Source organism: Helianthus annuus, chromosome 4 (genome assembly GCF_002127325.2).
Source record: "Helianthus annuus cultivar XRQ/B chromosome 4, HanXRQr2.0-SUNRISE, whole genome shotgun sequence".
NCBI classification, from domain to species: Eukaryota; Viridiplantae; Streptophyta; class Magnoliopsida; order Asterales; family Asteraceae; genus Helianthus; species Helianthus annuus.
In genome coordinates this window covers 146,278,106-146,293,143 of record NC_035436.2, presented here as the reverse complement: position 1 = coordinate 146,293,143, position 15,038 = coordinate 146,278,106, and the positions used below count along the sequence as shown (strand labels likewise).

Below are 15,038 nucleotides of genomic sequence, written 5' to 3'. Positions count from 1 at the left end.
ATGAACCTTGTTTTATTAAAAAAAAATCTATGTTAAAAAACCAGATTTAAGATTCCATGTACAATATGATAGGCCTTTATTATTGAAGGCTTAGATTTAATAACACATTAAAAAAGTAGCCACTAAGAAACTATGATGTTATTATAACCAAAACAGGTCAATCAAAAAACTTACGAATCCAATCAAAGATAAAATAAGATATCAAGAGTCATTCCTTTATATTCAATATACCAATCACGACTTCTTGAATTTTGCATTTACCACAAACCAGTTATAATACTCAGACAAACTTACAAAAAAAAACTAAAGAGTTCAAGAGACAAACAACAATCAATCGTACAGTTATCATTGTCAAACAAAGAAGATGACCAAATAAACATCTGATAACAAGTTGCCAACAATCTGATAAAGTCTCCCCAGGGATACTTTCCTACATTATTGAGAATTCAACTTATAAATGATATGACTCTTGCAAACAAAATATAACCAGAAAGTCTACAAAAAAAACTCAAACCACACGCACAAAAAATAACCAAGATTCGAGACAAAAATTCACACTCACGATGATAGATCAAGATTGATTGTAGACATTATGCAATCACAAAAGAATCAAAATATGAACACTTAGATGGAACTACAAATAAACAGAACACAATATCAAGAATGCAAATCTCAATCTTAACAAGATATAACATATCTAAGCATAAAACAACTCTTCACTAATTCACTCAAAAACTTACAATACCTAAAAACAATCCGATTCAACTAGAACAGAATCAGATACATATCAACAAAAAACGAAACTAGACAATTAACACTTATGTAGACAAATCCTAACTCAAAACAAATATTCAAATGATAAACAAGTAGCACATGAATATAAGTGATAAAGTTAAAAAACACACAGAACCAGTGGTCAGTCACCGGTAATCAATATACCAACGTCGGTCCTTCTAACCCGACCCAAATATTCCTAAACAATGTAAGTGTAATAGAAATTAAGAGATTAGAGACTGATGACTTACACGACTTCGGAAGCCATAGGGTTTGGTTCTTCAAGATCAACAACGACAACAACTTTACCTACACCAGATTACATTCTGATGTCTTAACATTCCAACCAGCGAACAATCTGCAGATCTTGTCTTCAAACTGTTTGCAGCCGCTAATAGGTAAAACGCAAGTGCCCAAAAGAAACTATCGGAAATCGCTCCATAAAAGCCAAAAACAGGACTCTTTGTGGGTCTAAACAAAGGACATGTCATGACCAAAAAAGAATTCCTTCGAACTTCAAAAAGTTGTAAAAGATAAACATGCTCTCAAAGATACCAATCGGAAGCCAGACACCCACATGAGTCATGTGCAGAAAAGAAGCGTGAGGAGATGTTCAGTGGTATCTGAAAGATGAGGGCATACCTCATGATCCTGATAATCACAATGAACCGTAAATCACAAGAACCAGGCTTATTGCAACACTTAGGGCTTCAAATCCAGCAAACTCTATACAAATGAAGTCTTCGCATAGAATCTTTAGTGAACAGATGAAAGAACAATCTCGATATTCAAACGTAGATCTGAACCTTGACTTCAAAAATCCTCAATCTTCTACGCATATGAACCCCTAGGATTTATCCTTCCGAAACAACTTTAGATAAAAAAAATTCTTCACCCAAACTAGGGTTTCAGATACAAAACCCTAAATTCACGAAAGAGCATGAACCACAACGGAAGAACAGATATATCAGAGCCTTGTAGCAGCGGAAACACCAATCAAACGAAAGAATTTATGAGCGACCATTGTCTTCGAAAATATCAATAAGGTATAGAAAAACCCTAATCTCAAGAACAGAACAACTCGTATCAGACCCTTTGAATATTGCAAACCCTAACAGATACGAATGAAAGATAGATTCGAACACGATCACGAGCCTAAAGCTCTGATACCATGTCAAATTGCATGGATCAATAACTCAAAACTGTGACTATTACAACTGATTATAGAAAAAAAAAAACTCTTTAACAAATAATTCAACAACAAATCTTCTCACAACCTCACACACCGATCACCCACATGATGATCCGTTTAACACTCTCAAACGATATAACAGAAAACAAAATCTAGAAAGATCTAAATCGCCCTAAATCAAGATCTCAATACAAAACCCTAGAGAAAGAAGGTGTCAAGTAAAGACTGATGATTGAATTCTTGAATGGTGTCAAAAGACACACTTATATAGAGAGCCGAAAAGATCCGAACCCTAAGCTGCTTAGCACCTGATCCACATCTACCAAGCCCAGTCCACCAGCTCCTTTAACTTTTATTAGCCCACGAACATCTTAGTCCTTATTAGCCCAATCCATCCAGTCCTTATCAGCCCATGAAACAAAATAAAACAAAACATTTATACACTATTTCCAATATAATTACTTATATATAGCTGCCATTTAAGGAATTGCATATATTTCAACACCCCCCCACAATTCAAATGGCAAACATAAAAAAAACAGATCGAGTTGTTCACAAGGTATTTCAAAATGGGGAAAAAAATTTATTACATTTATTCACCAACTTCTATGAAAAAACCATTAAAAAACATTTTAATTGTAACATTGATCCTAAGATGTTATACAAAAACAAGTATAGAAGTAAAACTTTACAAACATTTTCACTGTTAAAGCTCATAAATTGGTATATGAAAAAGGCTTCCCTCACTTGTTAAGTCTGGCTCTCATCTGTGAGACGAGATCACAACACAGAAATATAATCACAAAAAACACAGACATTATATTATAATCAAACAAGATTATAAAAAATGAGCATGATTGGCTCAAGTGTGCTCAAATCAAACAACTAGCAAGCCTAGACAAGTTTTAAACCAAGATTTATTAGCAATCCTTTATCAAACAAACTTTTCTATTTTATCATACAAAAAATTTTAAACCAATCACTGGAAAAGATAAAGACAATACGTCTTGAGACATACAACAACGCTTTCTGCAACATCGAAAAACAATGGAAAACCATTTTTTTTATAAGAGAATCAATAGACTCAGAAACAATATCAGATTAATATGTGAAAAACGGTAATCAAAACTTAACTCAACATAAACTCAAATAAAGCAAGAATTTATCAAGAAACCCCCATAGATCAATCACAATATGATTTGAAACAAACATTCACCACACTAAATATACTAGACGAACAGCTCTTCAAAACACGAAGAACTACGATCAAGTCCTAAATCTTTAGGGATAACAAAGTCTCACCAACACTCATAAACCATCAACGAGACAATCTATAACAAACCTCTCACTAAATCTGAATGACAACAGATTCTACAACACATAGAACCAAGATCCACCCTAGATCTAGCACACAAGAGATACAAAGTGTAAAAGAGAACGATACTTGAAACCCTAAACGAATAGCATGGAACTCTCAAATCTGATCTCAAGGAATCACAAGATTATCTAATACCATCAGAGACATATCTATATATCTCATATAAAGACCAAGAGTTACACAACTTTAACGACTCAGAACAATATCGAAAAATTTTGAGTCTCATGATTTAAAACCAAGTCAGAAAATCAAGAATTACACAACTCTTCATCAGACAACAATTACAGCCTATACAAATTCTGATAATCCAAAAAATCACATGATTTTATGACTAGAAACTATCTCTTACACAAGAAACAACACAAGGCTATAAAAACATTCAAGAAACTTGAACAAATACATCAAACCACTTGGTTCAACAATCAAAACAACCTATCAGTCAAACACTCTTTGAACGAGGAACATAATCGTGACATATAAGCATGAGGATCAAACAACAAGAAAACGCCAAGTTTCACTTTACAGTTTTATCCAGGCGTAAGTATGTATAAAATCATATCAACAACACGAATAACTGATAGAAAACCAACACTACGATCTAACGGGACTAAACTCAACAACACGAAGAACCTACAAACGACCCTAGACCAGTGAGGAAGAAAAAACAAGCATCACCTAGACCAATGAACTAACATCACTATGATCGGCGATGAAGTCTCAAAGAGACAAATAAGATCACCAACACGATGATCCTACACAAACCTCACTACGGTCGGACTCAAAACATGAAGAGTCCAAGACCAGTGAGATAAAGGCAAACACTATCGAAGAATACAACTTCAAGATAGCATAACCTTTACGAAAAAACAATCACACTGTAAATCCAATAACCAAAGGAATACATGATTGTTCAAGAAACATCAGATACAAATACACATCTGATAACACATAAAATAGTGACAAAATCACAAACTGATTTGTGAGAGAACATACAAACCAACATGAAAACAAAGTATGCAAAAATTACAAACCAAACACAAACTTTAAGGTTCGAAAACAACTTGGATTTTCAACAAACTTGGATACAAATATGTGCCATCACAAATTTCATCCTTTTCATTCTTTTAATTTCGTTGTCAAGATATATCCAGTTAAAAACACAAATCCAACACTTACGATATCTCATTATATTATTATTTTTCATTTATTTTGGAAAACCTTCACTTGAACTTCTTTAACGCACAATTTCTCATTCTTTAATACAACTAAAAACATAACTTTTGCCAGGCTACAGCCATCAAAGAAAAACTAAATTCAAATAAAGCCCACCAATGTATAACAGCCAAAAAAACAAACCAATACACATCTTTTACCTATTAGAAAAACAAATCTCTTTTAAAATACTATTTTTTTCCAAAAAGATTTTTATTAATTTTCCTTAATGTTTTAAAACTTGGTTTTTATACCGTACCGGATTTGGCTCAGAAACGGTTTAACCGGGTGTATCGGACGGTTCAACTGTGTGTACCGGGCGGTTTAACTGGTTCTACCAAACGGTTCAAGGGGTACAACCAGCCGGTTTGAACCGGTTTTTAAGACATTGGTTTTCCTTTTGTAGAACACAACATGAACCTTGTTTTATTAAAAAAAAATCTATGTTAAAAAACCAGATTTAAGATTCCATGTACAATATGATAGGCCTTTATTATTGAAGGCTTAGATTTAATAACACATTAAAAAAGTAGCCACTAAGAAACTATGATGTTATTATAACCAAAACAGGTCAATCAAAAAACTTACGAATCCAATCAAAGATAAAATAAGATATCAAGAGTCATTCCTTTATATTCAATATACCAATCACGACTTCTTGAATTTTGCATTTACCACAAACCAGTTATAATACTCAGACAAACTTACAAAAAAAAACTAAAGAGTTCAAGAGACAAACAACAATCAATCGTACAGTTATCATTGTCAAACAAAGAAGATGACCAAATAAACATCTGATAACAAGTTGCCAACAATCTGATAAAGTCTCCCCAGGGATACTTTCCTACATTATTGAGAATTCAACTTATAAATGATATGACTCTTGCAAACAAAATATAACCAGAAAGTCTACAAATAAAACTCAAACCACACGCACAAAAAATAACCAAGATTCGAGACAAAAATTCACACTCACGATGATAGATCAAGATTGATTGTAAACATTATGCAATCACAAAAGAATCAAAATATGAACACTTAGATGGAACTACAAATAAACAGAACACAATATCAAGAATGCAAATCTCAATCTTAACAAGATATAACATATCTAAGCATAAAACAACTCTTCACTAATTCACTCAAAAACTTACAATACCTAAAAACAATCCGATTCAACTAGAACAGAATCAGATACATATCAACAAAAAACGAAACTAGACAATTAACACTTATGTAGACAAATCCTAACTCAAAACAAATATTCAAATGATAAACAAGTAGCACATGAATATAAGTGATAAAGTTAAAAAACACACAGAACCAGTGGTCAGTCACCGGTAATCAATATACCAACGTCGGTCCTTCTAACCCGACCCAAATATTCCTAAACAATGTAAGTGTAATAGAAATTAAGAGATTAGAGACTGATGACTTACACGACTTCGGAAGCCATAGGGTTTGGTTCTTCAAGATCAACAACGACAACAACTTTACCTACACCAGATTACATTCTGATGTCTTAACATTCCAACCAGCGAACAATCTGCAGATCTTGTCTTCAAACTGTTTGCAGCCGCTAATAGGTAAAACGCAAGTGCCCAAAAGAAACTATCGGAAATCGCTCCATAAAAGCCAAAAACAGGACTCTTTGTGGGTCTAAACAAAGGACATGTCATGACCAAAAAAGAATTCCTTCGAACTTCAAAAAGTTGTAAAAGATAAACATGCTCTCAAAGATACCAATCGGAAGCCAGACACCCACATGAGTCATGTGCAGAAAAGAAGCGTGAGGAGATGTTCAGTGGTATCTGAAAGATGAGGGCATACCTCATGATCCTGATAATCACAATGAACCGTAAATCACAAGAACCAGGCTTATTGCAACACTTAGGGCTTCAAATCCAGCAAACTCTATACAAATGAAGTCTTCGCATAGAATCTTTAGTGAACAGATGAAAGAACAATCTCGATATTCAAACGTAGATCTGAACCTTGACTTCAAAAATCCTCAATCTTCTTCGCATATGAACCCCTAGGATTTATCCTTCCGAAACAACTTTAGATAAAAAAAAATTCTTCACCCAAACTAGGGTTTCAGATACAAAACCCTAAATTCACGAAAGAGCATGAACCACAACGGAAGAACAGATATATCAGAGCCTTGTAGCAGCGGAAACACCAATCAAACGAAAGAATTTATGAGCGACCATTGTCTTCGAAAATATCAATAAGGTATAGATAAACCCTAATCTCAAGAACAGAACAACTCGTATCAGACCCTTTGAATATTGCAAACCCTAACAGATACGAATGAAAGATAGATTCGAACACGATCACGAGCCTAAAGCTCTGATACCATGTCAAATTGCATGGATCAATAACTCAAAACTGTGACTATTACAACTGATAATAGAAAAAAAAAAAAAACTCTTTAACAAATAATTCAACAACAAATCTTCTCACAACCTCACACACCGATCACCCACATGATGATCCGTTTAACAATCTCAAACGATATAACAGAAAACAAAATCTAGAAAGATCTAAATCGCCCTAAATCAAGATCTCAATACAAAACCCTAGAGAAAGAAGGTGTCAAGTAAAGACTGATGATTGAATTCTTGAATGGTGTCAAAAGACACACTTATATAGAGAGCCGAAAAGATCCGAACCCTAAGCTGCTTAGCACCTGATCCACATCTACAAAGCCCAGTCCACCAGCTCCTTTAACTTTTATTAGCCCACGAACATCTTAGTCCTTATTAGCCCAATCCAGCCAGTCCTTATCAGCCCAATGAAACAAAATAAAACAAAACATTTATACACTATTTCCAATATAATTACTTATATATAGCTGCCATTTAAGGAATTGCATATATTTCAACAGGGACGATGTTTGGACAATCGACCTTAGATTTTTGTATGCTTTGTATTCTTCATGATAAAAAAAACATGTTTATCTTAGTAAATAAAGAACGTGTATTAAAATATTAACAAAAAAAATGTATATGGTAGCTAGCCAGGGCCATACATACCTCGCACATGCAAAATGTTACAAATGTCCGGGCAGTAAAAATCCACCTTTAATTGGTCGATTTTTGGACACCTAATTAAAAACAGATTTTGCCAACGTCCATCAAATTTCCTCATCTTCCGCTCCTAGAAACGTGTATCTTCATACAATTTCAACAACACAATGAGAAAATTGCATTTAAATTCAATATACATATGAGATGGAATAAAAAGATAAATCGAAAAAATGGCAGGAGTTGCGCTAACCACTAGCCTTGCAATGGTCCAAACCTCACGCACAATATGCATCCGCAGCCCCTTTTTTTCCAGGGTCTTTCATCCTACTTCTCATAAAAACGTTCAGGTCTCTCTTTATATATATAAATTGTTGCATACTTACTCAGGGGTGGACTACCCATAGTTGTGGGTGGATGGGCGGCCGCACCCCTTAAAAAAATTAGTGTATATTTTAGGAAAAAAAAACTTGACCGCACCCGTTGAAAATATGGTTAAACGTTTCATCCGCATCCCAGTAAATAATTCCTGAGTCCACCAGTAGTGTACTTAGTTACATGTGCTATACGTAGTATGCATGCATGTATATCATGGGAAACTTCGGGACATCATATTTTGCAAGAATCCGATGATAAACACGTAACAGTTTATAAATTATTATGAGTAATTAGATATATAATTTTATATTTCAATATAAATTCTAAAAAAAACTAAATTGTATCTGAAAAAGTATATCGTAGTCTGTTAATATATATATTGAATGGATGCGATGTTTAATCAGTTATTATATCAAAATCTAGAAAAAAAAAACGGAATAAAACTGTATATTTGAGTTTAAGTTAAATATTACGAGTTGTTAGAGAAAAAAAAACTTATTTGAATTTTTAACTTGAGTTTAAATTAAATATTACAACTTTATATTTGAGTTGAAATTAAAACTGTATATTTATTTGAGTTTAATCAACTATTTGAAGTATTTATATTTTGTAAAAAGGTGCGTTTGCTGGCGTCTAAACCACCATCAGATGCAGCAAAACGTGGTGTCGATGAGGTGAAGAAAGCCAGTAACAACATTAAAGAACATGTTTCTTCTCAAACCGAAAATGTAAGAAATACTTATTTGTTGTTTTATTGAACAATGATGATTAACATTTTCCTCATTTTCAAAAGATTGCCAGCCAATCTAAAGACGCAGCCGGCAAAGTTGCGGGGGCTGCAGAAAACATAGCCGAGAAAGCGAAACAAAAAGCACAAGATGCATGGAAGGCTGCTAAAGATGCGGCTCAGAAAGTGAAAGAAAATGTGCCTCAGAAGGCCGATGAGGCTGCGAATGCCGTAAAAGAAAACATAGACATCGCCAAACGCAAAATATCTAAAGATTAATTTAGGTTAACTCGTACATAAATAAAACATGAAAACGGAAACTATAAACTTTGATATAAAAGTTGTTGTATATCTAATTTTATTTTACTTGTTTAATATTGCATTTTGTATTTTTTTCTCATCTTACAACACGTGACGTTTAATTTGATTTTTATTTTAATTAATGGAATATATAGCTTCGCTTTTATTAAAGATCTAGTTTATCTTACAACATATTTAATTTTAGTCTGGGTATATATATGGGCCAACTTAGTTGTTGCAGCCCAACGGACATAACAAGGCCTGTTACATCCTGATAAAAGGGTATGATTTTAATTTATGTTAGAATTAGATGATTGACAATTAACTAGATTTATAAGGCTAAAGGGTATGGGGAGCATGAGTTGGGTCATTAATGCCACATAGGATCATTAATGGATTGTTACACCATCCCCTTCCTTCATCCACCATGGTTGGCATGGATTAAACCATGACAACCATGAGCCTACTTTCCTTTTTCAATGATTCATTTTCCTTTTCTACAAAATAAATTAAAATAGGAAGATAGTGGTTTGGGTTATGACCACACCCTTAGGGTAATGGTTTTGAATGATGGATGAGAAGTGAATGACATGGTGCCGATGTGGAGGATCATGGTGACCATGAGGGTCATGACCACACCCTATAGCCTAAGACGAAGACAACATTGTTGACAAGCTTTAAACTCGTTTTTAATTCGAATAATTGATTATATTGAATATTTAAAAAAATTACCTTTGAGTAGTTATAGACAATGTTTTAAAATCCGGTTTTCATATCGTACCAAATTGAACTCAGAAATAGTTTAACAGTGTATCGGGCAGTTCAACCGGTACTATCTGCCAGTTTCAGCAGATTTTTAATCATTGGTTATAGATAGATATGAAACTAAAATTAGCTTTTACAAACTTTTTTTTATTAATTTATTAATTTATGTAAGATTCAGTGACATTTTATAAGCAAAAGTGTTTTAATTTCATAACCCTTTTTAGAAAGAAACAAAAAACATTTACAAATTTGATAAATTTATTGAGCGCTACAGATTTGTCCACCTTTAAAAAAAAGAGAATATTATATTGTTTCTACTGACTATATCCAGATCGTTGATACTTTGACATTATTCAGAGTCTGTGATAATTGATAGAATTGAACCCCATTAAAACTTGAGTAGCGGACTTAAATCACATTAAACCGAATAATAAAATATTAAAACCATAATCATGAATAATGAAGTCACAATCTAATTAATCTTTATTAAGAAAAATAATAATCGTATATGATGAGATGCGTAAAATGTAATAAACTGAAAAGGAGACAGCTTTATATTCAAACACAGGATTCTCATGCATCAAATATCATCATTTTACTTTACTAAATAAACATCATGACTCATTATGTCACCTGTATAACAAAAAGGATAGTGTTTGGTACACTTTTATGGTTGCATATATATATGAATATATATTACGCAAAGTTGCATATTATTGATTTAAAATTTCATGTTTGAATCCACAATTTCAGAAAGCGGGAAGATCTTTTTTCAGAAATATTTTGTCTCTTGAGAACATTTACAGAGGAATATGATGATTATGTTTCAATTACAGATTTTTTGTATAGTTTTTAACCATAATAATATTCTTTGTAATGATGACATGAATACAAGAAAATGAAAGTTAAAAAGATCAAGCTTACAAATCAATTTTTTCAGCCAAAAACTATGGGAGTCAATTTTTTTCTTATATGTCAACTTATTTTGTTAACCACAAAATTTTAGCCTTTTTTTTTAATATATAACTAAAATATTCATTAAAACAGAGACGATTATAAACTAATGGCAGGTAGACGGGCAACAAGTTGTGCCGCTACCCTTTCTGAATAGCAAACCTTACCCTGCTAAACACAAAATTCTGCCCCTTAACATGTGCGGTGTTACTGCTTACCACCTGCTGAACCCGCTTGAGGAACCGCACCGCGTCAGGGGCGAGAGCACCAAAGGTATCGAAAGCGAACGGGACGAACACGTGCTGATTCTCGATGCAAGCTTTTTCGTGCTTATCTACTTTGTCCGCCCCCGCCTTGGTTATCTTCTGGCCCGCCACAAACCGTGGTCCCTAAGCCCAACGAGGGGGGACACACGTGTCAAATCGACGCACGCGTGTTTCCCTCCTTCCCATCCAAAAACAAGAATGTCAGCAGGCTATAGGGTAGACCTCCCTTCTAATGGTTCAGTCAAGAAGTTCACCGGGGTTTCCTTTACAGATACCGTTACTGGAATCAACAAGATTATGTCATCTACTACAACAGCTCTTTCAATAAATAAATTTAGATATTTTACTTTCGATTGAACCCTAGTGAGAGATCCATGATCATATGTTTTATCATAAATCGTCGTATGTTCAATCTTCCGCTGCAAAATAAAATTTCAAAACGAACATACCGATCCCAATAATATATCCTATTGTGTGTAGCAGTTCTAGAATACTTTCCTCATTAGGAAGATAAGGAAAATCTACAAGCTAGTATAGGTAAGTGCAAGGTATGTATGTCTAAAGGTTTATGCTGATATGGAAATATGAATTGTACTACGAAGTAGAGCTTCACTGATTTTCTCATACTCATCACGAAACTGAGTGTTTTTTCAGAAAATTCGTTTAGGCTGAGTGATTAGGGCATAATGTAGGCAATTAGAAATTGGACCATTTGATTATATAAAATGCCAAAAAACAATACTCTCAAAGTTGCCACACAATTGCACTTTTTAATTGTTATTCCATCCGTAGTCATAAAGCCCCTTTGTGGGCGTTATGCGACACGTGTCGTGCCACGTCACACAGAGGCTTTATGGGCGTTATATCACTAGAGCCCGTAGTCATAAATCCCCTACCCATCATTACCTAATTATTAATTTTCAATTTTATTAATTAATTATAAAAACCCTTAATTACTTTTGATTGGTCAAAGTTTGAAAACCAAACATCAATAGCGTCGCGATGGTGATGGCGCTGCCATCTCTTTTTTGCCGGATAAAGCCCCTCGTCGCGGTGTTGAGGGAGCCATTGGGCGCTATGGGCGGCTTTTTGGGGCATATAACGCCCCACTACAGGGGACCTTATAGCACCCCTGATATAAAACTTTGGATTTTTGTGAAATGGAAAACAATGGTATAAGTTTGAGTTCTTGGAATGGGATCAAATACAAACACTTAAGTTTGTAAGAACCATAAGAACCAATACATAATTGACAAGTGTCCATCAATAAAAAATTAGTTTAGGGGTAATTTAGACTTTTTGACCATATTTATTTATAACTAATTAAAAATAATTACAAAAAATATAATCAGCACAACACTATATAATTAGCACAACATCATTAATCGTTCTTCATTATCAGCACATCGTACTCGAATCGTTCTCCATTATCAACATAAACGACATTAGCACAACATCTTCAATCGTTCTCCATTATCAGCACACCAGATGTGCTGATTATATCTACTTTTGGTGTTTGTTGGTATTATTTTGTAATTAACACATAATCAGCACCTTATTAGCACAAATATAAAACACCTTTTGTTAACTTTTTTTAAAAAACACTTTTATAAATACAAAAAGGTATAGCAATATGGTACTCATATTAAAGATAAAAAAATACTTGATTTTATGGTATATATTTTTTAAAAAAATAATGAAGTATATAAAAGTTATTTTAGTTTAAAAAACCTTGGTGGAATTTGTATTTAATAGAAAATGGTCAAATGACTAGCAATTTTACAAAATTACCCCTAATTTGTTAGTAGTAATTTTTAATTATAAAAGTTTTATTTATAATCAATATCAACCCTTGATTTAAATTAACAACGGTTCAGATCTGTTCTTACGGTTCTTATAATTAGCACTGTTTGTACAGGATCTCAACCCTTGAGTTCTTAAATACACTTGAAGAGTGAAACCAGATTTAATTCTGAATTAAAAATCAGTAAAAAAATCTCCATCATGAATTTAGTTATGTGGCACCCTTTTCTACGTGGATTTAATTCTGAATTAAAAATCAATAAACAATATTCTCTCTGTACTCTCTCTCTCTCTCTCGTTCTCTCTCTATATATATATATATATATACACAGACATTGTATAAATACAAACACATACCCATCTCTCTCCCAACACCCTCCCAAACTTATTCTTGTCCTCTGTCTCCAATTCGAACGACAATACCATCCCGGTCCCTTCTAATGCGTAAACTGTCACACCGATTCTGTAAAAAAGCACCGAAAACTCATCGAACGCTTTTAAAACCGGTCTACCATTCAAATATATCATCATTTCCTCCACCATAACAATCCCCGTACCCCCAATATCCACCACATTAACAAATATACTTAAAGGGGCTAAATGTGTCAATGTTGGAATTGAATTTAACCCTAACTGAAACAGAAAACATGCCCAAATGTAAAAACTTTTCGTTGATAACCCTAAAATTGTAGAATTAGGGTTAGGGTTTGGACTTATTGGATTCAAATTGAAGATGTTGACCAACGTATTGGGCACAAATATGAGATAACTAATACAAAACTCAGTCTATGACAACATCATGACATCAACAGACGATCTACCAACAGGACCGGTGACAACAAACCCTAGGTCACCGAACGAGTTGATTTTGGAGAAACCATTGATGGATTCGAGTTTGCGTCTGGTATAAACGAGGAGCATCATGCATTGGCAGGTGAAAAAGGCGACGACGAAGACGGTTAGGGTTCCAGTGAGGTGGTGGCAGTGGTTTTCAACGGTGGCTACAAGTGGGTGGTGGCGGTGGTGTATGTTGGTGGTGGAGAGAGATGGTATGTGTGTTTGTATTTATACAGATGTGTGTATGTGTGTGTATAGAGTGAGAGAGAAAGAACGAGAGAGGAGGTAAAGAGAGAATATTGTTTATTGATTTTTAATTCAGAACTAAATCCACGTAGGAAAAGGTGCCGCATAATTATATCAAAGTAGGAAAAAGGTTGACACATAGGCAAAAAACCTAACTGAGTTAGTGCTCAGTTAACAGTGTGGTGCCAGAACACACTAAATATTAAGTTGGGGGTGTCGGGCGACAAAATGTTAGTTGGGGGTGATAAAATCCAATGACCCTTTTTTTAAAATTCTCGGTATTTCTCAAATTTTATCTACACATTTATTTAAAACTATGGACCCGAACCAACAATCCCTTATGTGATTCTTAAATGAGGACAACCCAAACTCGAAAGAAAACCAGTTTCGAAACTTTAGGAACCCACTAATACAAGGATACCCCATCTAACCATTTTCGAATCTTGGCTTCACACAACTTTAAAATTGTGGGTGCTTTGGTTTTCAAAATCCTACATTCACTCAAGTTCAACAATCTTGGTTTCAAGCATTCTTCACTACCGATATAATCAAGAAGCATAATTGTTAATAAATCTTCTTCCCCGCAGCTTAAAACTGCTAGAAAAAAGAAGTGCAAAATAATTGCCTCATCGCCAAATGAACATATGAAGAGACAAAAATAGTCCGAAGCCGATGAGGTTTTGCTTGCTAAAGATTGGATTTATGTATCTCAATATCCAAATCGAGAACATTCAAAAGTATAATTCTTTTAGAAGGAGGTGGAGGAACAATCAAAACTTACGATCGTGAATCTAGCACGTAGGGAACATTTGATAGGCTACCTACGAGGCTGCATGGGCAGATACATAAGGGGAAGCAAGAGAGGTAGTTACTTACGAGGCTACAAGAGAGGCAGTTACTTATGAGGTTGCAAGTATAGGGTGGTGACTTACGGGGCAACCAATAGTTGTACAAAATATGATAGAAGTGATGATGATAGCTCATTGGTGAGTGTCACCTAAATGCTAAAGATAAAGGTTAAATTTTAATATATGTAATGTAAACATTTATTAAATAAATGTTTTGCTGGAATCATTAATTATTTTATTTAAATGAAAACTCACTCGATGTAACTGACTTTTAGTATGCACATCAACTTAAAGTTTTGATAATGGAGGGCTTTCGGTGATGGGAGTGG

The 15,038-nt window shown here is 34.0% G+C and overlaps 1 protein-coding gene and 1 pseudogene across 1 annotated transcript; one reads left to right on the top strand and one right to left on the bottom strand.

The window, feature by feature from the left end:
- The first annotated feature begins 7,818 nt into the window (after positions 1 to 7,818).
- On the top strand, positions 7,819 to 8,969 carry LOC110903142. Its single transcript, XM_022149296.2, has 3 exons — positions 7,819 to 7,935; positions 8,581 to 8,691; positions 8,757 to 8,969. The coding sequence occupies exons 1-3, from the start codon at positions 7,819 to 7,821 to the stop codon at positions 8,967 to 8,969; spliced, it is 441 nt and encodes a 146-aa protein (XP_022004988.1).
- A 2,215-nt stretch (positions 8,970 to 11,184) lies between these two features.
- On the bottom strand, positions 11,185 to 13,741 carry LOC110901528 (annotated as a pseudogene).
- Between the last annotated feature and the right edge of the window lie 1,297 nt (positions 13,742 to 15,038).

Coding starts and splice junctions, on each gene's coding strand:
- LOC110903142 (XM_022149296.2), top strand. CDS start 7,819: ATGGCAGGAGTTGCGCTAACCACTAGCCTTGCAATGGTCCAAACCTCA. Junction 7,936..8,580: donor CTTCTCATAAAAACGTTCAG/GTCTCTCTTTAT, acceptor TTTTGTAAAAAG/GTGCGTTTGCTGGCGTCTAA. Junction 8,692..8,756: donor TTTCTTCTCAAACCGAAAAT/GTAAGAAATACT, acceptor CATTTTCAAAAG/ATTGCCAGCCAATCTAAAGA.